Raw genomic sequence first — 24,791 nt, forward strand, 5'->3', positions numbered from 1 at the left:
AGAGTGAAACAAATGTACACAAATCTCAAACCCAGTTTGTCCACCGCACTGGCAGTTTACCAGGAGCACGAAGGTCACACTTAATTTGTCCAGAATGAAGCCAGACTGCATCAATGCTTTGATCAAGACAGTGCTGTCTCACTTGGTGTATATGGGGATGTGTTGTTGTCTGAGGTTAGGTCCCTAGGACGTTGAAAGGCAGCAGCAGTTTCCATCTGAAACACTTTGGATTGCTTGACTACATCTGTGCCAGAAAATTAAAAGTGCGCCTGAGTGAGCTCTGAGTCGAAAGAGCAAGGTGCAGCCCAGGGCTGTGCTGTTGCTGAAGGCTGCAAGCAGGATTCCTGTTGGAAACAGTCCCCAGGCCATGCTGCCTTTGGGATTGTGCCTGGGGACAGAACTGTGCCTGGGGACGGTGTGGGAGAACAGCCTCGGTCCTGGTCAGACCCGGCCAGAGACCATGCTAGCCAGTGTGCAAGTGGGATTAAGTTTCTGTGCCCAGGAATGTTCTCTGACAGAGTTTATTTTACTCATACAGCTGCAGCAAGTGTGTTACCTGCACTAAGCTTTAGCTCCCTTTTCCTGAAAGAAGTGCAGTCTTGATAAGCAGTGGAGGTACTCAGCAGGGTTCCCAAAACACAGGACCACCTGCCTTTAGCTCATCTCATCCAGGGAATGCAAATAATGTACTGTGACAGCAATTATGTACAAAATGAATGACCAAGAGATATGTTAGATTATGGGTAATGAACAGAGAAGTTCCCTTCCAGTGTGGATGTTTCTGAGCGAGCAGTTGCAAAGGGAGATAAAGGAGATTTAGATGAAGATGCTGAGCTGGTTCACAGAGTTAGAATTACAGGTGAAACATTCCTGTGATCACTGTAATGAAGCCTTAAATAATGTCATGCTCATTAGTTTGTCTAGGATGCAACTAACACAGAAAGCAAGGAAATAAAATTGTGTCTTCTTGATATGTGAGACTTGTTTGTGATCCAGTCCTGAAAATGACTGCATAAATCCATGGGGTTATTCCTACAAATGATAATTTCCTTGTGTGGAGGGACTCAGCAGTAAGCTGAGTAAGCCAGAGGTGTGTGACACAGAGCAAAGCCTTTATCTGTGTGCTTAAAGCTTGTTGTAAGGGGGTATTTGCAGTCCCAGCCTGCAGCAGGCCTGCAGGGCAGAGGCTGTTGGGGCTGCTCACAGAGGTTGCCGGTGCAGGAGCAGGGGCTTTTTGGCATTTAAGAAAAGACAATAATTCTGGATGACAACCTGTGGGTTTGTTCAAGCTAAATTCTGGGTTTGTTGGCATTTGAAGATACCTATATTAGAGGCTAGCTTGGGCTGGATGTGCTTTTTCTCTACTGTATATTGTGGGATAACACACACATGCGTTCTATGTCCTTTGAGGGGAGGTAAGGGTGGTAAAGTTTAGCATCCCATAACCAGGCCTATCACCACCTACAAACATCTCCATGTGAACTATGGTATCCTGTAACTAGGAGAAAAATATTCTTGTCAACCAGGAGAAGGATTATGTAGAAGCATGAGACGGTTCTAATGTCTCACAAGTGGAGGGTCTGTGAAGGATAACTTCAGCTATGCTCAGCTTTCTTGTCAAGTATGCCTTGAGGTGCACCCTTGAGTGTATTGTTTATGCCCCAAGATTGAATTTGGATTTGACTACTTCAATGCACATGCCTTTAACATTGTATTTTAATAGAAAACAAAGATTATATATAAACAGTAAAAAGCCTGCTAAACTGAACAAGACCTGTCATTTATTTAATATATAAAATAAAAATTCCAGTATTTAACTGTGTTCGCATTACTGCTACATTTGGATTAATAGGTTACATAGTGGACTCTGAAGGAATGCATAAATTGAAAACAGGACTTTGGTAAGGGGGCTGAATTCAGTGTTCATCTGGGTTGCTGTCTAGTAAGAGTTACTCAAGTTTCTAACTTCCAGTGGAAAAGTGAAACATCAGCACAGAGCTCCCACCTCAGGCCCAAAGTGGTGCATGAGGATCCACCAAGGCAGACCCACTAAGGCAGACAGACAAATGCACTTACCTTGAGGCATGGTGAAGAGTTACAGAGGACCTGGGGAGCTCTTCTTCCTGGGAATTTGCTTCCTTCTGCCCTGGAAAAGGGAAAACTTCAGAGGAAACAATGGAAAAAAAATTATAAAAACAGTCAAGAGACAGGATCAGTACAGAGGCAATATAGACACTGTCTGCAGTTGGAGCTCCAGGCATGGGTGCAGGGCGGTCCAGCCAAAATTTCCAGACCTGGAGTTTGTAAAAGAGCAGGATCAGACTGTGTGGTCAACGCCTGTGTGTAATGTGTTATTAAAAGTTAATGCTTTTATTTCTGTTAAAAGTAAGAATAGCAACAATGAGCCCTGCTTCAAGAGTAGTGTGGGAAAGCACTTGTAAAGAAACTTACTGTTATTTCAAGTCTCTCAGGATTTTACAATCAGCTATGTTAATCCTGTGAAAAATACCTTGGTTGCAACATTCAGTTTTGAGGGTAAGTTATAATGCTTATATTAAGTCATACATTTATGAACATATCTTCAGCTAAAGTGGATTTGTTGTATACTTTGCACTGAGAAAGTAATGTGAGGTAGCCATGTTTTTGTGTTTCAGATATGTCTCAGCTTAGTTCGGCTTCTGCATTATTTGGCTCACTCTCCTCTTGGCTCGGTGACATTACTGGATTTTCGCCCTCGCCAGTTTGTGATCGTGGATGGGGAGCTGAAGGTGACAGATCTGGATGATGCCAGCATTGAGGAGAGCTCTTGCACTAGTAACAGTGACTGCTTCATGGAATTCCCTGCGAGGAACTTCACCCTGCCCTGCTCGGTTGAGGGACGGTGTCAGAGCATGAACGAAAAGAGGAATCTCTACAATGCCTACAGGTCTGTGATCAGATAAAATAGTAGAGAATTAAGAGTGGGCCTAGAGCTCCAGCATCCTTTATAGTTATTCACATCAATGAGCACATGCGGTCTCAGAGCCAAAACCCAGGAGAAGTGAAGCCATGAATTATTGTTTCATTTGTGAAAATACATGGCATCTGTAACTTCTGAAGTGTTTTGCATACTCTGACTGTGATTTACCACTCAGTCTAATTCTGTGTTGGTTGAAGCCCACTGAATCCTTCACTCAAGTAGAGATTTTCGTAGGAGTGAAGCAGAAGCACCTGCGGAGCTGGGGGCCCACAAGCTCTGTGGTGAGACAATTCCAGCAGCACTTTGGTGTGAGTTAAGAGGGGTCATCATGTGTTTTGCACCACCAGCTGAGCAAAGGGCTTGCTTCAGAGGCAGAGTTAGAGCTCAGTTCATATCTTGCCCTCTGGCTCAATGCTCCCTGCCTTGCTGGAGCCCGCCATGGTAGGGTGAAAACAGCCCTGGGGCTGCCAGAACCACCCTTAGTTGCTGAGAATCTGGGTCTAAGCCCAAACCTTTTAAACAAGGGGTGGTCTTTACACCCTCCCCACCCAGCCCCTGGTCTGTGTGAGCAGGTGCTGGGGGACTCGCTCCCAGTGCCGTGCCCACAGTGGGGGACACGTGGCTGGTGGGCCATGCTGGACCAGTTGGCCATTCTGAAGGAAGTGTTCAGCTATTGCAGCCATCTTCCAAATTTGATTCTAAAGGTGTCTCCAGATTTACAGCTGGGTCGCTCTGGGTGATGGCTTTGTGTTTGTGGTCTTGGCAGTCCCCCAGCAGCCATCACTCCCCCGCAGGGCTTTGTGGGATGCTGGGGGAGCCACATCACTGCTTTCCAGGGAGCCAGTAGCAGATGCTCAGTGCCGTGCTCATCCTGCCATTGCCACTCCGTCTGATGCGTGCTGCTGGGACAGGCGGCCCGCCTTGGGTGATCCAGATAGGAAGATGCAGATCTCAGAGCAGTGCCATAATGGTGTGCTCATTTCTTAGGCTTCCCTTTCAAGTACCATGCCATTCACTGCCTTCCAGACCACAGCGAGGAGAGGCTGCTCCAAAGAGAGCCTTCTGCTTTGGTCGCAGAGCGCTCACCAGCATGTGTGTCACATTACCTGACCACACTGAAATGGGCTGTGCCACATGACAGCCATCTGCAGTTGTGCGGCGCAGTATTTAGTGTGTCCTGCAAGATTTTCCATTTCCATTTGCTTGGCTTAAAGATCTTGCTTAGCTTGCTAGCTTTTGGTTAAGACTGTTTTGCTGTTTCTGGGTAAGAAACCTTTAATAGGCACTCATCCGTCTCGGTCGTAAGTGGGGACATGTCTGTGGTATGGTGGGCTTGTGGCAGGTTGCTGGTCACACTGGAGGAAGTGGTCTTTTTCTAATACAGTTTTTAGTATTGCCTATTTCATGCACAGTGCCCCAGTGTTCTCAGCCCCTGCTTTGCCTTAATCCCATAGAGACAGTGGGGTTCTGTTGAACAGTGGATTCATGGTGTGGGAGGCTGTGACCACCCATGCTAAGGTGTTACAACAAACCCTGTGCACTTGTCTTGGAAGGTGAAATCCTCACTTCATTAGGGATAGGCTGCTAAATTTGTTATTTTCATAGGTGCGCTCTGTTGCTGTGGCTTAGAGGTTGCCCTCTGATGCTGTTAGATAGAAGTCAAAAGCAGCAATAAGTCAAACAGCACATAGACCCCTTGTAATTTTAAAACATAGCACACCCTAGCCTTGAAAGCATACTTAAATCTATCTAGCTGGTTTCTTTATGAGGTAAATAATTAAAGGAGAGAAAACATTTGGGAGAAACCTCTACAAGAACTGGCCCATCTTGACTTTCAGGTGGTTACATCCTGTCACAAATGTGTCTCACTGTGTTTTCCTCCAAATATTTGGGGGAACAGTTTTCAAAGCACTGGACAGTTTTGAAAGTAAACATAACTAATATTTTGAACTGTTAACCAATGGCTGAGATGAATTCTCCATCACTGAGAATTCTTAAATTAGGATCAGATAGTTCTCAAAAAGAAACAATTTGTAGGAACGAATGTAAAAGGATCTGACATTCTGTGTTGCGTAGATCACAGAGGATGCCACTGGCCCTGGAATCGATGAGTAACAAATGTTCTGCAATTAAGTTGTGCAGACTCCAGTGTCTGTACATGTCAGGATTTCACATGTGGGTGTTTGCAGTAGAACAGTCATATGTTTCTGTAGCCCTGTAGCTACGGAAAAACAATAACCTCCGTGACTTGCTTCCAGCCAGCATTGAGCAAACTTAGTGACAGCTACTGAATTTTTACAAAGAACTATTCACAATCAGTTGGACTCTGCTTTAGGGATAATCTCTAACCAAAACCAGTGAGGTATAATTTACCAGACAAATTATTTGTTACAATGTTATGGTACTCTTCAGATTTCTGTATGTATTTATATTGTCTGTTCCATACTCATCCTTAAGAAAACCTACCTGTGGATTATCCCACTTGGGAAAATCATAAACACTATTTTTGTTGGGGATGAAGAAGGGAGTTACATTCTCAAAGAAATATTCACTGTGTAAGTAGAGTGTTAGCTCAATAATACCTGCATCTTTGATCAATTTTTGGTATCAGTAACTGAATTTTCTAATTTGCACTTATGTAAAGCATCTGCTGGTCTCCCTCCTGAGCATGAGTCCCTAGGGTTTCCATTTGACAATGTGGTCTCTGTATATGAAAAATTATTTACTTTGCAAGTTAGATGAGAAGCAGGGGAATATCCCAGTTGTGTTCCTCTTCTTTTCATTAGCTAATATTTATGTCCAATAGTTCTGTTTATATTGTCAGATCCTGACCTGCTCATCTCCATCTTAGGTTTCTGTGATGCTGAGTTTGTTGCAGTAGGTAGTAGTATTAGCAGAGTAATAGATCTCTAAAGGAAGAATATGAAAATTAAATGTACTTCAAGAGGTGATAATGGCATATTGTTTTTTCTTCTGCAATTAAACTTATTAAAATGGAGTTGTGGAATCCCCTTCTCTGTAGATATTCAGAAGCCGTGTGGACACAATCCTGAGTAAAGTGTTCTAGGGGATCCTGCTTGAGCAGGGAGGCTGGACTAGCTGACTTCCAGTGGTGCTTTCCAACCTCACCCATTCTGTGTCTCTACATCCATCAATGAATACCTACAAGAATGCAACTTGAATATAGATAAATGATAGGAACAGAGAGGACATTCTCTATTCCAGAACCATTAAAACAATAGAAGGTGGCTTGCTCCTGGCAATTAATTTGAAAGTCTAAGAAAAGCATAATAAAGAAAATAGTGATTTCATTTATTAGAAATGGGCAGAAATTTAATTTATGAACTTTCAAGGTTTGAAAAATAATGAAGCCCAAGACTTACAGGGTTGATGGCATCCTTTTAGTTTGTTGAAGTACAGACAGCTTTGCAAATAGTCACAATCCATGGGGCTTCACAGCAAATTGCTGTATTAATGGAACGTTTACGTGTAGGTACAAGGCAGCCTTGTATGTAGCAGCGTGGTCTGGGTATGCCAGACAGCTGTGTGAATAGTCTCAGCTATGTATTTATTTGAGTATAGAATACCATTATATTTCCTGAATAGGTCAGTGGCATATAAGCAATAGGAATTTTATTCCTTATGATGTTCAGGAGTTACCAGACATTTGTAAACTCTTGGAAAAAAAAAAAATTCAATATTGGTTACTTTTCTATTGCAGGTTTTTTTTTACCTATCTTCTTCCACACAGTGCTCCATCCTCACTGAGACCATTACTGGATAAGATAGTCAATGCAACAGGTAATCACAATAAACATGGCAATGCCAAGTATTTGCTTTTTTAGTGTAACTGTCATGTTTGGGAGGGGAGGGTGCAGCTCTTGTGCTCACTGCAATAGAACCAGATTGTTTTTCTATCCAGGATAAAATTGCTCCCGTATCAAGAAGGCAAGAATGGGCTCATACACCAGAAAAATCCCAATTTTAGATTTTATCTAGGCTTCATAGAGGTATTTGTTTCATCCTGACACCTCAGCACTGAGGTGAACTGCATCAGAACACAATTTCTTGGGGGGTCTGGAAGAACTTCTGTCCCTGAAAAGGGAAATTTTTATGGTAAAACCCAGGATAATTTCTCATTATCAATGATACCAGTGGCAGAGAAGCCAGAGGCACAAATGACATTTCCATAGATCTTTACTGATTACCAGGGTAGTGCCTTTGAGACAAGAGTAGGTGGCTGTAAAACTGATTTGAGGGTTTTTCAGTGCCTTGCCCCAGTGTGCATCCAAGGGGGAAATGATTGATTCTGGGCTATAGCTAATGAGCAAGCAAAGCTTTGGAGTTCCCTGTATTGGCTGACCTTGATCCCTTGTGGGGAGTTCTCCTCAGTGTTTTCTGCCTGCAGGCCTGGGGCTACCAGCTGGACAAGCCAGCCTCTGGAATGCCTGGGTCATGTCAGGTGTGAAACTGGACTTATAGGAACTCAGGGATTTCCTGCCCATGTCACAACCCTGCCACGGAGCAGGGCACCACGGGGCTCCCATGCTCAGGGCTTCGTTCAAATGAAACCTCGTTTTGCCCTGTGCAGGATGCTCCTCATCTAAGTCATTCTTTTGCTCTACTTTTAAAGGAGAACTTCACTGGGGAATAGATGAGACAGCTGCTCAGCTGGAGAGAGTTTTGAGCCTGTATAAGAGTGGGGAGTACCTGCAGAACACAACCCGGATGCCGAAAGCTGGTAAAGTTGTCTTTCTTGAAACTTAAAATCCGAGACTTTGTCATTGTTTTGAGGTTTGCAAGGGCAAATGTGCAGAAAATAAGGCTCAGTGGTCCTTGAAATCGTGCATGTGATAGTATTTTATCTGCTTTTTGCTTCCTGGGAGCCTCCTGTAACCCTCCTCATTAAGTGATGTAGCTGGACATCCATAAGTGTGAGCAGGCTGTAATAGGAATAAGGAAATCCAAAGGGAGTTCTCCATGACAGACTGATGGAAAATGTGTTTCATCACATCCACACACTGCTGTTGTAGTATCAGAACCTGCCTGAACATGTACTGGGGAGAATCCAGTCATGAGACTGTAAACCTCCATGGGTTTCCTGGGACTTAAAGGGATTTCTTGTAACATAAGCACTTGTAGATTGGAAGAATAAAATTTTTACTTCCTTTGCAAGGGGAAAATAGTATGTCCCTCAGCTTCTGCTAGCAATGGAACAAAAAATAGAGAAAGGGACAGGGTGAAAACAAGGCTGAATAATAGTATCTTTTTCATAATGTGTCTGTATGCTATTCAAGCTGTGGTATGAAGTGGTGCATGCTCTTCCTGTAAGGATAGCTGTGGAATTGTACGCGTCAAAGAATATTATGTGTGCTGGAAATGACTGTTAAGTCCAACAATTGTAAAAGCTCTTTTGCAAATTATTTTTATGTATGTACAATGTTCATGTCAAACTGTCAACATAATTGACTGCAAGTTGATAGGAAAATTATAGCTTTGCTGCAAAAGCTCAGTAAAGAGGGAAAGATGGGTTCTAAATGAAGATGAATGTTGGCACAGGGGGTTTGAAAAGTTCGGTGAAGCATTTGCTCAGTGAAAGAGACACAGGAGCCAAATTCATTCTGGTTGTAGCTCTGTTAACCTCAAAGAGCCATGATACCAGGGATGAATTTGACCCACTTATCAGAATAATTCAATATTTATTTTGTTGTAGAATTGGCAGGAAAATTGTTGCAGGTGTTCATTTAACTTTCTAATTTTCAGCTTTTCATCACAATCTGTGCTGAGTGATACCTGTCAACACAGCAAAATTATTTTCAGCAGTACAATCAATAGTACAAACATGTCCTTTGTTGAAGAAGTGCCAGGAGATCTGAGGTTGCTCCATGATGCTGGTTGATTCCAGATCAGGACGAGGTGAAGTTTTTGAATTTTAGAGGTCTGTCATGTTTATAAAGACTCTCAAGGAGAGAAGCCTTGGACAGCAGTAGTCAATATAACAGTGCAGGTTTCCACTGATATGGAGCAGAGCTCTGTGTATATTTAGCTACTGTAATAATTACACATCTTTGTGTTCATTTAATTGTGTAGACTCCGAGATAATATAACACAGAATCCACTGCCCATGTTCATGGTTAGTAATACCCTGCTCTGCAAGGAGCCTTTTTTATTTGCAGGGCACTGTTCATGGGCTTAGGCACTTTACAGTGTGACCAAAGATGTTGAAAATCTGTAGATGCTTTGTGTAGCATATTGGATAATGTGCATTAAATACCATGAGTGTAATACTGAGTTCCTTGATAGGAAAACATTCTAAACCAGGGGCAAGCCTGAGGAACTGGGTATCTTACTGGAAATTACACTTAGATGACATGTGTTCTCAGACTTAGCTGCCATGCCTTTAAGATGTGCAGGCCTGTTTCTTGTTTGTTCTAAGCCTACTTTAACCAAACAGAAAAGGTGTTGTAATTTCTTTCTCTTTTAAGACTCCCTTTCCTTGCCAGACAGATACGAAGTCATATCATGCTACATACTACATGCCTACATACCCACTTGTATCATTTTAACTCCAACCATAATCTTTCCTCAACTGGTATGTGACTGATACTTGATATTAATACCATGCTGGAATTAATTTTTAGTATTTTTCAATCCAATCTAATAACAGAATTAGAAATTACTAATTAGAATTTATTCAGAGATAATGGTACGAGGAATTCTCCTGTGCTACAGTGAAGTTGCAGGAGAGGGTGACAGGTGTCCTGGAAGGGAGTGGTGTCCAGGCAATCAGCCTCTTCCACTGGCAGGATGTTACAGCTGAGGTGGCATCCTGACCACCGAAACCAAGGCTGAACAGCTGAGCAGATTGAATATTTTGTATAAGTCTTGGTAGACAGGGATGGAAAGGAACAACTGTGATATTTTCCCAAGCTGTCAGTTGAGGTTCTGCTTTGGTCCTGTTTGGACAAAAAAATATTTTTAAGATTGTGTGATTTTATAAAATGTTTTCTCTGTTGCTCTTCAACATAGAAAAAGTTCAACAAGGGTGTTTTTCATCCAGTGCGAAGTTGAGATAAAATTAGAGATGATCATTTGGTTCTCAGGCCAGATTGGAGTTAACCAGCTTTGCATTCATATCCCAATGTGTGCCAAGATGGCACAAGTTTTTATCCATTTTGCTCCAGAAGATAGAAATCTCACAAGGTGATTCACTCCTGGGACTTTTGCTCTTACAAATAGTAGAAATTACAAGAATTTGTGATGCCAGTCCCCTGGCATCTAAAGGTTTGTGACAAAATAAGTCCTTTCTGGTGCACGATCTGTTTTGAAATCCTAAAAGAGCAGGAGGAAAATTCAGATCCAAGAAGTGTAAAGTTTTTTTCAGTTTGGTTTTGAAAATAAACTACAGAAGGTTCAGGTAATGGTGCTTCAGAATTTGTCTTAGGTCTTAAATGCTTGGAATTATGCACTATCTTGGATAGAGCATTGTAAATTCATACTAGGAAAGACGAGATCATGGTCTTGAGCAAGTCATGTAAGGCCATAACTAAAACATTAGCATTCAGGAAACAGTGTGTTATCTATGTGAACTTATGTTTTTGAAAGGAAGACCTCCTCCTATGAACACCACGAAGTGAGAAAGGTGATATTGATAAGCAGGGGGGAAGTGACACGAAGAAAGTTCTTGTCAGCCCTAGTGTTCCCATAAATAAAGTTTAACAAGATGACATAGTCATATTACAGAAGGTCTTGGATATTAAGCTTTCACTGTGCTTCAGTTGTAAAGATTTTATAGTGCTGTAAATTATATTATGCTCTGGACTTTGGTTTAGTATCCTAGAGTAGAGGCGTGGGAGACATTCGATAGCTGTGTATGTGTTCTGCAATCATAAATCACACTGCTGTTCATGTTGATATGGGAACATTGCAGCGTTTAAAACAACACCAGGAACAAATACTTTATATTCTATTGGCTGTTGGCCTCTCTTGCTGGAACCCAGAAGAATGTGAATTAAAACAGGAACCATGTATTTCTTCTGACATATGTTATTTAAAAATGATTAAATCATTCCATTAATTATCCAGATTAAGGAGACTATAAAAAACCTACTGATGTTCATCAGTAAAGTCATGCCCCAGTATCAACATTTTTATTACTTTAATCAAGTGACAGTGATTTGTACCGAGTATCTGGCCCTTGAGCTAAGCCCCAGCCCTTCAGTTAACTCAGAATTCACTCAGAAATGCGTGAAATCAGCTAACACTCGTAAATCGGATAGCTTTGTTATTCATTAAAGCTAATAGATGACCCATTATTAGGTCTGGGGGTGTGCAAGCCCACAGAAAGCTGTAATTAGCTGCTGTTGTTAGCTGAAAGCACATTCTCAAAGCTAAAAAAGCTGGAAGGCTGGACATAAAGCAAAGACACGTTGTGTTTTCCTTTGTCTCAAGACAATTTGGCAGGATTATGCTGTATGTAAATATTTACAGTACAACAATGTTTTGAAAAAAATATTCTGCAGGGTCACTATAGCAACCTGCTTAGGAAATTGTAAATCCACCCAAGGATTATTGAAATCAGGAACAAACTGCAGCCCAGATTCCTGCTCTATCTTAATATATTATAATAAATCTTACTAATCTTATATTTTTAAAAATTATTTTTATACATGTGCCTTTGGTGTCCCTTTCCCAGAGCCCTCAGGGGGAGAGGTGCACAGGGCAGAAAGTCTCCCTTTGTACCCTGCCTTGCTTGGAGGGCTCTCGCATCAGGAGCCAGGCAATCCCAGCACGCAGGAATACAGGAGCAGGTTCCTTTGCACCCGTGTGGCACTGGCAGCGCAGTGGGTCTGTGCAGCTGCGCAGGGACCACAACCAGGCGGTTGTTGCTCACTCCTATCTCCACCACCCTGCAAACCATTTGTTCTGTTCCCTGAGCAATGTGTTCTGCTATTGCTAAACTTCTTCCTGTCCAATTTGGCAGTGCACAGGAAAATACTTTCTGCTGAGGTCCTCAGTTCCCTTCCAGAACACTAAAGAGGTCACTGAGTGTCTTTTATAAATCCTGTGGGCTTCTGTCTTCAGGCTTAAATGCCCCAACACGTGACTGTAGGCAACTTCTGGCTTGTCCATCATCAGCATCATTGTTTTTATGACTGAGCGGACCACATGCAATGTTTAAGTGTCTGTAGGACGATTTTGGGCTTGTTGCCTTCAGTAAATTGGTGTGTGCCACAGAGGTGGCTGTGGGTATGGAGCAGCTCCCTGGGATGTGGGGCATGAGGCAGGAAAAATGCTCCAGCTGTGTCATGTTAACAGGAATAAAATGTAAGGGAACATGTCGTTCCTCTCGTTATTTATTTGTGTTTTGGTGACAGCCTGCATACCGATTTAAATATGGCTCTACTGCCAGCACAATGGAAGTGCATAAAAAGAGACAAGGCTCGCCTCGCTCCCAGCCCATGCGCAGGAAACTGCCAGAGGATGGAAGCACTCCCCAAAGGAGCAGGGCCATCTCCTGCTCTGATGGCAAAGCTGTGTCCTGCCAGGCCGGCCTGTCTTTCCAAACAGTTGGGATGTGTCAGGACTGATTGAAAGTAGAGGCCTGCGGGATAGGCCTGCCCTCACGTTTCCTCAGGCATACCAAAAAGTCGCTTTCCGTAGCAAACTGTGCAGGGTGCTTTGCAGGGCCTGTTGTCAGAAGCATGTTTGAATGTGAGGTACTGGAACATGAGGAAAAGTTCAGCATAAAATGAAGCGTACTAAAAACATCAGTGTATTATTGTCTATTTTGGATCCAATACTGTTCTCCAAAAGCTCCCTGGGCATTGGAGGGGACTGTTTGTAGAGAAAAACACTGCTCAGTACCACTTCTTGCTGATATTGGCAAGATCAGGCTTTTTCTGCTTACTCACAAGCAAAGCAAAAGCAATTCCAGAGTCGACTGCCAGTGTTCCTCTTGAGACTAGGGGAAAAAAGGAGGGAGAAAAAGGAGCAACATGATTTTTCTCTCAAGGATGGACGTGGCTTCTTCTCTGTCATTGACCCACAGTGTATTGGCAGGTGATAAGAGAACTGGGCAAATCTCCAACAAGTAGCTGTAGTTGGTAGTAAAAATGCAGTCTGGCTGCTGTGGCTGAAAGAAACGGTCATTAGGACTGATTAAAGTCAGATTTAGGGTGATTCAGACAGGCTAAAAGGGGGAAACCACAGGCGGTTTCACATAGTTTATTATATACTTGTGCAGCTCTTTATATGATTCAGTCTAGTACAGTGAAAATGAGTATGTTTATAGATTGTACTCGGCTTTGGGACAATGCAGGTGGTTTTTGATGGAAAAAAAATTAGAATAAGAATTTAAAGCATTGGCTTTCTTTTATAGCTGTTGCACTGCTCAGTGATGCTGCAGATTTCTATTAAAGATGCCTCTCTTACTTGTCACAACAAGTAAGTGATCTTGGTTTCAGGATCACTGTGGCCGTCATGGGGATGTGGCTAACATGCTAAGGAGCTTCTAAGATTTTGACCTGGTCAAAGCAGCATGTTTTGATTGATCAGAACAACCTTGCAAAAAATATTGTAGAAATAGAAAAACTATCACAAAACACAACTTCTGAGGATTGCCCGGATTCAGCATAGCAAGATATCTTGAAGTTCCAAAATGTTTACAAGAAAAAATACTTTGTAGTAGGATTTATCTGTGTAATTGTGAGCTCCTGTATTACCTCCTGTGTGTTAAACTGGAGTAAATGCATTGTAAATGACATCAAGATCAGGCTTACAGCATTGCATTTATTTGCTTCAATCCTCACAAAATTAGTAGATGGAGGAAAGGATTCTTTTTCTGCTGATACCAGTAGGAATGCCTTGCATTTCTCTGATGTATTCCTTGCCATTACCTTGATAGACTTTATGTACTCTCTGTCAAGCTATGTGTATGTACGCAGAAGTGTAAATTTATGGCTGCATTTATAGTATTAGGCAAGCATTTATTGGTTTTAAACACCATTAGTCTGGAAATGGACCAGAACTTTGACCTTTTTATGATGTGATTTACTGCTGTGAGCCTTCAAATTCCAAGGACTCCATTTAAGCACGTTTCAGGTCTTGGCAGGACAAAAACTTGAGCTGGAGCTGTCTTTAAGCCATTGGGGTACTGCTTAATTGAGTAACTTCCCTGTGGTGTTCAAGGTGATCATTTAAAGGTGTAAGGGAAGCCCAGCTCTCCTGAGGGCTGGACCTAATGTCATTGCTGGGACACATCTCAATGGAGGAGCATCCTTCAGGAGGGTCCTTCTAGTTCATGTGAGAGAAGTGCATTTCTTCACAACTCTTACAAGTAAGGGCTAAAGTGCAAGCTCCCTAAATTGACACTATGCAAGCAAGAGATTCCAGGGACACTTGCCTTTACTATGCAAATTTGCAAGGCAGCTGCCTTGCTCTGCTGGAGATGGAGTGAATTTTGAAAAGAAATGCAGTTTGCTTAGACCACCACTTGGTTGGTGTTGCAATGAGTTTCTGAGCAGTTCTGAGTGTAACAGTTTAAGAGGAGATCCCATGTTGGCTTCCCAGGGCAAGCAGGAGTACCTGGCTGGTGTGGGAGCAGGAACCAGGGTGCTGGGCCATCACGTGTCCCTCTCCCTACTCCTCGTGGCTGCCTTCCCATTGGGATGCTCCTAAGGGAAGGCACTCCCAGGCAGCCATCACTGCTGCTTGCCATGCAAGGGGGAAGAGGAGCTGCCTTCCTGCTTTTCCCCCTCACTGCATCCCACTCCCCTCCCTGCGGGCAGTGTAGGCTCAGTTCCCCAGCCTGCAGGTATCCATGGCCCGTGCCAGTTGGAGGCCCTGCCAGAAGCTGCCCCTGTGGAGCCCATGTGACTGTGTGCTCTCAGTTAGACTGCAGTGTTTTCACCTGTGTGGTGCTCAGTGATGTCCCAGCCAAAGGAAAGTGCTCTTTGCTTGTGTGTCACACTGCCATGTACCTGTTACCTGTTCCCGTTGGAGATGGTTGTGGCTTTCCCTCGTGTAGGAACTGGCAGGGAGCAGCGAGGAGAGAAGGGACAGCCATAGGGCTGTTCTGCTTGGTGAGACCACCCTGGCATGGCTGTTTCCATCCTCACTCGCACACTCAAACCAGGACCTTGCCATTCCCATCGCAGTTACTGCTGGCCCAGTTGATTAATGTGTCTGAGCTGCCCAGATGATTTACCAGGCTTGGTCACCTTGAAAAAGTTGATGGAAAGGGAGAACTTTATCTCCTACCTCTGACAGAGCCTCAGGTCATGTAAATCACTGCTGCTCTTTTGAAGTCTTCGTATGTCAGCCGAGAGCCTAACCCCTGACAGCTGTACCGGGAGCAGTGCTGAGGAGAAGGGAACTGCTATAGGCCTATTAAGAAGCACATCTGTGCTCAGAGGAATTTAAATATTGGATGATAATTCAAAATAAGGGTCTTCAAGTTGGGCTTCTCCCTTGCTTGAAGTAAAATACTTGACATGACATGAGGCTCAGTGCTGTGACGGTGTGCTGAGGGATGCTGCAGCTTCCTCCCAGCCCCAGCGTGGAGCCCATCTGACTCTCAGAGTGCCCTCGAGAAGGGCCAGGACACGCTGACGTGGAGAATCAGGCAGAAGCTTCATCTCCTGCTGCCGCAGCAAGGACCATCCTTCTGTGAATGCCCTCTGTGGCGTGGGCCTTGGCACAGTGCAGTGTGAGTGTGCAAAGAGGAGCTGTGGATAATCACATTTTATGTCCAGTCATCATGGCATGTATGCTGATATGAATGATTACATATGGTGCTAACTACAGGGAATTGATTTTTTTTTTTTTGCTTTTAATTTGTGCACATCATTTTACTGATCTAGGCTGTGAGCTACAAATCAATACTCAGCAGTTGCCATGTGGAGATAAGAGAATATTCTGTTACATTCAATTATTGTTACACTACTGTTGATACAGAAACTGGGGAAAAAGGGACTTCAACCTATCCAGCACTTTGATTTATGCTCTGACTTCTCTTCAGAAGAAATGCATAAATATTTTTGATGGAGAAATGACCAGTCATAATGCGGAACTACATTTTGATTTTTTTTTTCTTCTTGTGCATGAATCTGCATTTCCTGAATTAAGAAAACTTTTTTGCTTTTGATTTAACTGGGACCATGATCAGCTCTGATTTTGCTTCTTGTTTGGGAATGTTTCTTATGAAACTTTTAATGAGCTAAGGCTTAAAATAGAATGCATTTACTACATTTGTTTCCCACTATTTCAGACTGTGTGCTGAGAACCAGCACTTGTGAACGTGCATTTCTTTTCCCAGTTGAAATACTGACAGTTTGGAGTAGCAGACACGCTTGCCTTTGACTTGGTGGTGTTCCTACAATGTGCTGTTTGAAATATTAGCAGGCTGAATCAGCAGAGCCAAGCAGAAAATGCCTGAACCAAAGTGACTTAAGAATAGGCTGTGAGTCAGGACAGGCAGCTCTGGTTTCCATAATAGATACAATTAGAAGAAATATAGAATGTATTTAGTTTTTTGAATAGGACGTGGGGAGGAGAGACAGGAGGGAACCATTAATTTGTGCGTCTGGAGGCTAAATAGAAATGTTTATAAATGATCAGTTGAATTTGCTGATGCATTCATTAGAGAAACCCCCGTTAGTGGCTGGGAAAGTGAGAGGAGCTGTGAACAGAGAACAAGAGGCAGCTCATAAAGGCAAGTGAGACTGAACGGCAGCCAAGGGAGAGGAGCAGTCGGCGGGGCAGCGCGGGGGCGCTGGGCGAGGACCACGCTGACACCCTCCCGCTACTTTTTTCCCCCCCTTCTCTTCAGAGGCCCATCAAGCGACTCCTCTTTTGTCCTAATCTTAGCAAGCAAAAAAAGTTTGCTTAATTAAAAGCCTGTCTTTTCTTCCTTCTCTAAAGGAGCTAGAGAAAAATAGCATGCTCTTCTGAGGGAGAGGGAGGGCTGGGAACGCCTGGTCAGGTCTCACCCCGACAATCCTGCTCACTGTTGAGAAGTAGGACAGTGAGTCAGTTCATTCAAGTGGATGCTGTTTATTCAATGGGACATTCTTCCTGTAAAACTCCTAATAAAACCAAAGCCTTGCCTCCGCAGTGGGGAAGGGGAAGGGGTTTTGTGCACAGACTGTTTATTTACAGACGCTTTCTGCAGAAAAAGGTGAGAAGAAGAAAGGAGGAAAGGAAAAGGAAAGTAAGGTGCAGAGCTATAAACACGTTAGAGAGTAAACCAGGGCTGGTACAGTCTAACCCGTCAGCTTTTCCATCATATATCCTGCTCCTAAGCTGTTCTAATAAACCTTGCCTGTTAAAAACAACCAGTTTACTGGAGCTTTCAAACCATTGCTTTGCTCTGATTTGCAGAGTACAGACGGGTGCCTGAAGCCTTTATTCCTGATGAGAACTACAGATGCTGGCCATCTTACCACCACAAGGGCTGCCTCCTCTCTGTGTTCGATGTCAACGAAGCCATCGAGATCTGTGACAGCTACTCCCAGTGCAAAGCTTTTGTCCTAACTAACCAGACGACTTGGACAGGTAGGTCCTGGATGCTGTGGAGAGGAAGCAGCAACGGAGTCACCTGTTCTGGCTGCTCTAAGTGTTTTAATACAGCTTGGGGAGTGTGTTGTGCTGAGCTGTGGGAGCCACCAGTAGCATCTAGAAGTGAAGTAGTTTTTGAAGGTTCAGCTGATGCAGCTTCTTTTTTGGTGAGGCTTCTCTTTGCCAGCTGTCAGGGGAGCAGAAGCCTACAGACAGCTCACAGGGGCTGCCACTACAGAGCTAAGCACGTGGACCCCAGGTTACCAAACCACAGGGTCTGAAATGGTTTTTTTTTTCATTTTTATGCTTCTGGGAGGTGTGAACAGGCACTTCCATGGAACCAAGAAAAAAATAATTCCTGTTAACCTTGCCTATGGCTAACCAGTGGCTATGTCATCATGTCAGCCTATCTGTAGTTGAAATATTGAAGTTAATTAATATACTAAAAAAGTATTTATTCTGGCGCAGCAGCTCCTATCTCAGGTTACAGTATTAGAAGCAAATGGGACTTAGTAGCAATATTTGTAGTCTTATTTGTCATTCCCTTTGCCATATAATGCCTGATGCATGAGCACTTGAATTTCTGCAGCTCAGAAATTTGCTCAGTGGTTGAGGCATCCCGTTTACTTTTAAAGAAAATGGTGTTATGGGAGCCCCCTAGAGAGGCAGGCTGGGAGCAAATAGCATTTGATTTTCTGAAGTTTAGAGAGGGAAGGCAGAAGTACATATGGAGTGTATCTCTGTGGTCTCTGCTGCAAGGAAAGGCAATGATTTTGCAGTTCTGTGGGGCAGCAGGAGCCCTGGGAGGCAGGGATGTGAATAAGGTGCCAGGCCAGTGAGTGTGGGGAGATAAAACTGTGCTGTGGCTCCCACAAACACCAAACAAAGAAATTGCCAAATTCAGCCCCTACTGGCCTTGGATACATATGCAGCAGGTGTCTTATGCTACCCAGGTTGTTGTCACTTGCTGCTGCTTTTTGTCTGAGGACTAGAAGCCTTGTTCCAGCTTGTTTAGAGCCCAGAGCTACAAAGTGATCAGCAAGAACTGTTTCAGAGAAAGTCATGTTTAATATACATTGCACTGATGAGTTTTGGAAAGATTCAAGCGTGCAAATATGATTCTGCTCCTGTACAATTGAACAAATGTCCTTCATGCAAGCCCTGAACTCAATCCTGTTTTTATCAGAGGGAGTCTCAAAATACTTCTTTAAAGATCACACGGGATTTGTATTAAAATCTTCAGACCTTTCCTTTATCTACTGTGTTAGCTGTGCACAGCTGTACCTTGACCATAATTAGGTAAGAGTAAAGATATTGAAACCAGGGAAAATTTGGCGTCATTTTAGGCAAAACCTGTTCAGATTTATACCAGCTCAAGTTAGGAGAGAGTTCAGTCTTGCATGGCCTGGAAAATGCATAGGTTGAAGTAGAATTTGAAATGTCACTATTTTAAGGTAGGCAACCTTTTGCTCATCACTTCTAAATATTTTTCCCTTCCCCCCCTTTCCTATTCAATGCAGGTCGGCAGCTTGTTTTCTTCAAGATGGCCTCAAATCATATTGTGCCTGATCCTGACAAGATAACATATGTGAAGGTGACAGACTGACACCTAAAGAGGCTCAGTCTGACACGTGAGTGATAAGAGCTGTTTGTGTATAAATATAGGCAGCTGTTAGGTAGAAGGCGGCTGTGGCCGGAGAAATAATTGCACTATTACTCATTCTAATCTATAGAGTGCTAAAGGAAACTTTAAAGAAGTAACCTGCATGACCAGGATGAATGTGCAATAAAACAAGATTTTGAAAATGTGATTTCAAAACAGAACAGAACAACCCAAAGCAAAGTACAAGAGACGATACACTGTTAGAGTATAATTTTGGTTATAAATCAGCTGGCAGCTCTGGCTTTTCTAACCAAGGTCAGGATAACATTTCTCACCTATACATGTGTGTCCAGGGATGAATCTCTGGGAAGCCTGTATCCTCCACACTGATATTTATTTGGGCACGTACAATCACAACAGAGGAACTGAAGCATATCAGTTTGTCTGCTGAACAGCAAACGTTACTGAGGACAATCAGCGTTTGTGTTAAAGCTATGGAATACGCAATGCCGGCATATTTGTCAAACGGAAGGAATTGCTTATGTTTAGAATTGCAAGACTGCAACTAATTTTCATTTTTGCTTCCAGTGTTATCATAAAGTTTCATTTTTAATTTGAAAGAGCCATTTTGTAAATCTAGCAAATCACATAAGCATATGAATAGTCCCACTGAAAGGGCAGGGACTTACCCAAGTGCCGAGTGCTTTGCTGGATAGCCCTAAGCATATGCTTACAATTAAGCCTGTGCTTAAGACTTTTGTTGAATCAGTTTGAATTGTTCAGGAAGCCACATCTTTGACAGACTGGCAAAGCAGTCCAGCTGGCTGAACAGTACTAATTTAACGACTATCTTGCAGTTATTCCTACCTTTTATCATCAGGTCCTTGGTTTTCTTAGGCATCGCTTGCTAATTCTTAGAGTGGATGAAGTAAATGACCGTAATGATGTCAAATGAATGCTAGCCTTAATTCTATACAAAATGCATCTTAAAGGCAGGGTGTGTCTAGAGAATTTGCTTTCAGTGAAAGCAATGAAGTAAATGCTAAAGTGACCAATGTCATACTGTTTTGTAGTTTGTACAGTCAGGAAAAAATGTGCTTTTGTTTCTCAAATTGTTTATTTTTGTAAAAAAGATAAAAATAAAAGATAAATAAAATTTCTTTTATTCTTGATTTTTGTCTGTTTGCGTTTCAAATAAATGCCTAAATCCAGTGTATTGTATGTAAACTTAGACTTGGGATATTTTTTCCAGAAAGGACTGAAGTTGTTCCAGTGGCTCCCAGGGATGGGTCTGTTGGTGCCTGGAGTACTTGGTGGCTTTGTCTGTGGTTGCCCGTCACAAAGTGAGTCATGGTTAGAAGACAGTGGTTGAGCAGCCTTTGCTGCTCTGTGCTTTGCATTATGTTGGTATCAGTCTTTTAGCACTTGGAAGGGGCAATGGTGAGAGCAGGACTTGATGAAATTGGGCCAAAGGTGTGTTTTTGCTGCCAGGGAGGGGCAGGGAAGGAGAGCAGGCGAGTCAGGGAAGCCGGGCAGCAGTGTGGCCGTGCAGGAGAGAAGGTCCAGCAGTGACACCCCCAGCAGCGGGTCTTGTCTCACTGCCGTTTCTCTGAGGTCACTGATGCCCTAATGGCTCTGGCAACTGGCTGAAGTGATGTCTTCTAACGGCTGTAACTCCCAAATTATCAAACTCCCAGCCGTAATAGCTCAGCGGATTGTGTCGCCGTGCACTTAGGAACCCATCAATCATACTGTGGTAATAAACAAACACTACGGATTCTTTTAAAATTGCTGCATAAATCATGCCAACACATACTGCACAGTTCATTGAAGTGATAGGGGTTGTTGGCACTGAGGTGCTGGTATGTATCTTGAAAGTCTTTAACCTCCTGTGATTTCCTTCCCATTAAGCACTGCACAGTTCCAAAAATACTCAGCATTTAAAAACATTCTTTAAATTTAAATTCTTTAGTTGCATTCCTATGTAAAAAATGCCAACATTTAAAAGAAAAAAAAAGCATCCAGGGTAATACTTTAATGTTGTAGTAGGTAACTTCAATAATTTCATTCCTTCACTTTCTGCACACGAGAAAAAAATTGCCTCTTAAGTCAGGAATTGTTTATCCCTAGAATTAAACAAAGTTGCCAAACCAATTTACATCAGCTTTTGCAAACAGAGATCAAGTAAGCAAGAAAGAAATATAGCTGTGAGCCAAGAAGCTAGATTTTAAATTTCAGTGGTAATCAACTTTACACAGGCAGGTTTTATAACTCTGAGAGTAAGGCTTTCCAGTGGAAATGCTGATTAAAATCTTAGTAAGAGAGGTGTGATACTACAATAAGGGAATTTAACAGCTGTAATAAGCACTGCTAAAATTCTGAATTTATGTGGAGAAAGTGATTTTTGCAGCAGTGGGTCTGATTCAGCAAAGTGCCTGACTGGCATTCATGGCATGGAAACCCTTGAGAAGCCACAGAGGAAGAGGAAGAGGAGGAAAAGACACAAAGCAAGTTGGCAGGTCTGGGCCGGTCAGCCCGGGACCTGCTTCATGTTTTCTGTGGAAAAGGCATTTCTATCTGTTTTTATCCCTAACTTTTTGGCTGCTTTTTACATTTCCTGGCTTCCTCAAGCCACAAAGTAGAACTATGAAAGAAGACACCCACAGGGCTTTAAACGGCTGCTGTCCGTGTGTGCACATGCACGTGTGTCTATGTGTATACGTATTTATGTACGTGTCACGCTGAACAGGGAGAGCTTATTTCCTTAGTGAAAAACCAATTGCCTGTGTACAAAATGAAGTGCTAAACAGGATGTTGAGTTCATCTGGAGAAGTGAGAGCTGTGTGAGGCAATGGGTGCTGCAGCTCTGCAACGGGCTGTGCTGAGGGTTTGGCTCAGTCCAGCGCCACATCACCCTGGCTGGTCTGAGGCTCAGAGCATCTCCAAGAACTGCCCACTGTCTCGTGATGGTTTGATGAGGAGGTGATTCTAGTCCCACCACTGGGAACAGGCTCCAGGCAATGAAACAAGCACTGACCAGCATCACCTCTGGCCTGATATCCTGAGGGTTGCAGGGGAGACATGCTGAGAGCTTTTGTCTTTGCTTAGACCAAAATAAAAATGTGTTCTTCTACTTTTCTCTGTCTTGTCTGAGCCTACTGCTTTATCTGCTCATTTTTCAGAGCTTTCTCCCCAACTTCAGTGTGTCTTTTTAAGTAGAAAGCTGAGGTGTCCTTAATCAGCTTCAAACAGGTGGTCACAGCTCACATCACATCTGGGAGAAATCTATGGTGAAATTACTAATACTGCCACGAGCATTCATTGCCATGAGACAAAGCCTGAAAAAAAGTGAGCCCTGTTTCCAGCTGAGAAGCTCAGGTAAGTTTGTATAAGGAGTGAAAGGGGTTGGATGGGCGGTGGGATGCTGGCGAAGAATCTCAGAGAGATATTCTTTCAACATGAGATAAAGGAGTTTAAGTGTAGTGCAACTATTTGTGATTTGCCCTGCCTCCCACTGCTACATTGAGGCATTTTGCTTAGTCCTTCTCCCAGCCATAATCAAGTTTCCCATAAGATTTGTGAGATTTGTGGGAATGGCAGAGTGGGGTGCAGGGAGGACAGCAACTTGGCATGAAGGCAGTTCTCCCTGTTGCCAATTCTGTGTGTGGTGCAGCAACCACAGGGGACACTCTCCTGGGGCAAGACCTGACCATGGCAGGTCCACAGTGGAGATCTTGTCCCTGCCTCTGAAATTCACCTTATCAGCTTGTACTGAGAGGATTTGTAATTCAAAACATATGGAAGGTGGCAGTGAATATCCAGAGATCATATTATGTTGCCTGGCAGGAAATAATAATATGAACCATGATGATATGAACAGTGGTGTTCAAATTTAGCAGAGAGAGCCTTATCTTGTATTCTTTAGCTCTAAATTCTGTGAAGGCTTAACTACAACCTACTATTGGGGGAAAAAAAAGGAAAAATTGAGTGGCAAGACTGTTCACAAGTTTTTTTGAGGAAAACATATCCCTAACCTTTTGGTCAAAATGTGAAATGGTGTTGAAAGGAGTCAAACAGACTCAGGTTGAAAAGACTCATCTGAAGTTTTCATCAATCAACTGCAGAAAAAAAAATGGGACTCAAAGAAGAAGAGGAACATTTGAGGAAAGCAGGCAGTATATAAAGACTTCACAGTCATACTATGCTTAATGTTTTTTGAGATGTGATCATTGAATCCTTTTTTTTTGGTCAAGAAATGATATTTTTTCTCTCTCTCTGTGTTTTAAGCAGGAGTAAGACATGTTGGGCTGCCCTCCTCTAGAGCTCCTGAGGCATGCAGAGTCCCTGTCCTTTCTTCAACACAGACATGGGCCTTGGCATTTGAATTCTTAACAAGTAAGGCTCTTGCAAGTAAGTATAAGGGATTTTTTTCTGATTGGAATGGATGCTTTTAAGAGGTACATTTAAAAAATGTGAAGGAAACAAGATGTAGTGTCTCTTCCCTTTGTAGTTGTGTACAGTCAACAATTGCCTTTGTGTAATAGGTGCCTCACTTCTCTGCAAACTGATGGGAAATATAATTCAGTAGGAGCCACCCTCATTATGAAACTGTCTTTGATGTCAAGCCAGAGGGAAAACAACACATTTATTGGAAATTGTGGCTTTTAAACAAAAAGTCCCTGCTAACTACAGTTATTCAGCAAAAGACTGGGAGGCTGAGAAGGAAGACTAAACTATCCAGTGGCTACTTGAAATGATAAAGCCAGAATCTGATCTTACTTAGCTTGATTTTGCCAGTGTAGATCAGTTAATCCTTGATTAATGGTCACGTAAAACAGAACCAGACTGTTCAATTTTAAAGTATCTATGGAGGAGGAACTCAGTAGAACCTACCTCTTGGACCTAAATGTTTGAGCCATATAAGTGAGGAAAAATACACTGATTTTCCCATATATACATGTCCGTATGAGCACGTGTAGGTTCCTGTGACATTTAAACAATGACAACGTGAAGACTTATCTTACTTTTAGATGGAAGCTTTAGCAAGATGCAGAAAATTAAAGACATATTATTTAATAAGTAATGCCAGGAGGGGAATATGAATTCTGCACATTTACACTCACTGTTTAATAGGAATAATGCCATTCCTGTTTATCATCCTTCTGCCAACTTCAAGTATGCCCTAAGAACAATTTCCAGTTTTCAACAATACAAGTACCTGGCATGTATGAAGATAATGGTACAAATTGGTATTTATGAATTACAGCTTTCTATAAATAGACTAGAAGGAATGCAGAGCAGCCAGTCAGACAAATAGATGACCAGGGGCACAGTGGCACTTTTAGAAGACGGTGTATTTAATGTTTTATACAAGACCTTGGGTTCGTGCAAGTTCATGACCTGTTAAAAACCTCATATGACTTACTGGCAGGTATTGCCTCATTCTTGGGCACAAACTCTTGATCAGCATGCATGCTGCTCTTTCTAAATGTTTTACCATCCTGTCCTTTAACCCCCAAGAGTTATGAACCCAAAGCCTGTTTAAAGAATGGAAACACTTCAATTAAATGTCAAGTTTTCATCTGTACATGGTTCTAATTTGTGATTCCTTATAGAACTTTGGTCAATGACAGCTCTTAAGCAGAAAGAATGTTGCAGAGGCAAAAAATA

At 42.7% G+C, this 24,791-nt stretch overlaps 1 protein-coding gene across 7 annotated transcripts in view; it reads left to right on the forward strand.

The window, feature by feature from the left end:
- PKDCC (protein kinase domain containing, cytoplasmic) overlaps window positions 1-20,291 on the forward strand; it is a 119,358-nt gene extending 99,067 nt beyond the window's left edge. For all 7 annotated transcript variants that reach the window (XM_017744889.1, XM_017744886.1, XM_017744887.1 and 4 more), the window contains 5 exons: window positions 2,655-2,926; window positions 6,681-6,760; window positions 7,593-7,700; window positions 17,342-17,515; window positions 19,039-20,291. In XM_017744889.1, coding sequence (XP_017600378.1) covers window positions 2,655-2,926; window positions 6,681-6,760; window positions 7,593-7,700; window positions 17,342-17,515; window positions 19,039-19,124 — 720 coding nt within the window. In that variant the 3' untranslated portion in view covers window positions 19,125-20,291. The remainder of the gene's footprint in view (window positions 1-2,654; window positions 2,927-6,680; window positions 6,761-7,592; window positions 7,701-17,341; window positions 17,516-19,038) is intronic.
- The last annotated feature ends 4,500 nt before the right edge of the window (window positions 20,292-24,791 follow it).

Source organism: Corvus brachyrhynchos, unplaced genomic scaffold (genome assembly GCF_000691975.1).
Source record: "Corvus brachyrhynchos isolate BGI_N302 unplaced genomic scaffold, ASM69197v1 scaffold258, whole genome shotgun sequence".
Classification (NCBI taxonomy): Eukaryota; Metazoa; Chordata; class Aves; order Passeriformes; family Corvidae; genus Corvus; species Corvus brachyrhynchos.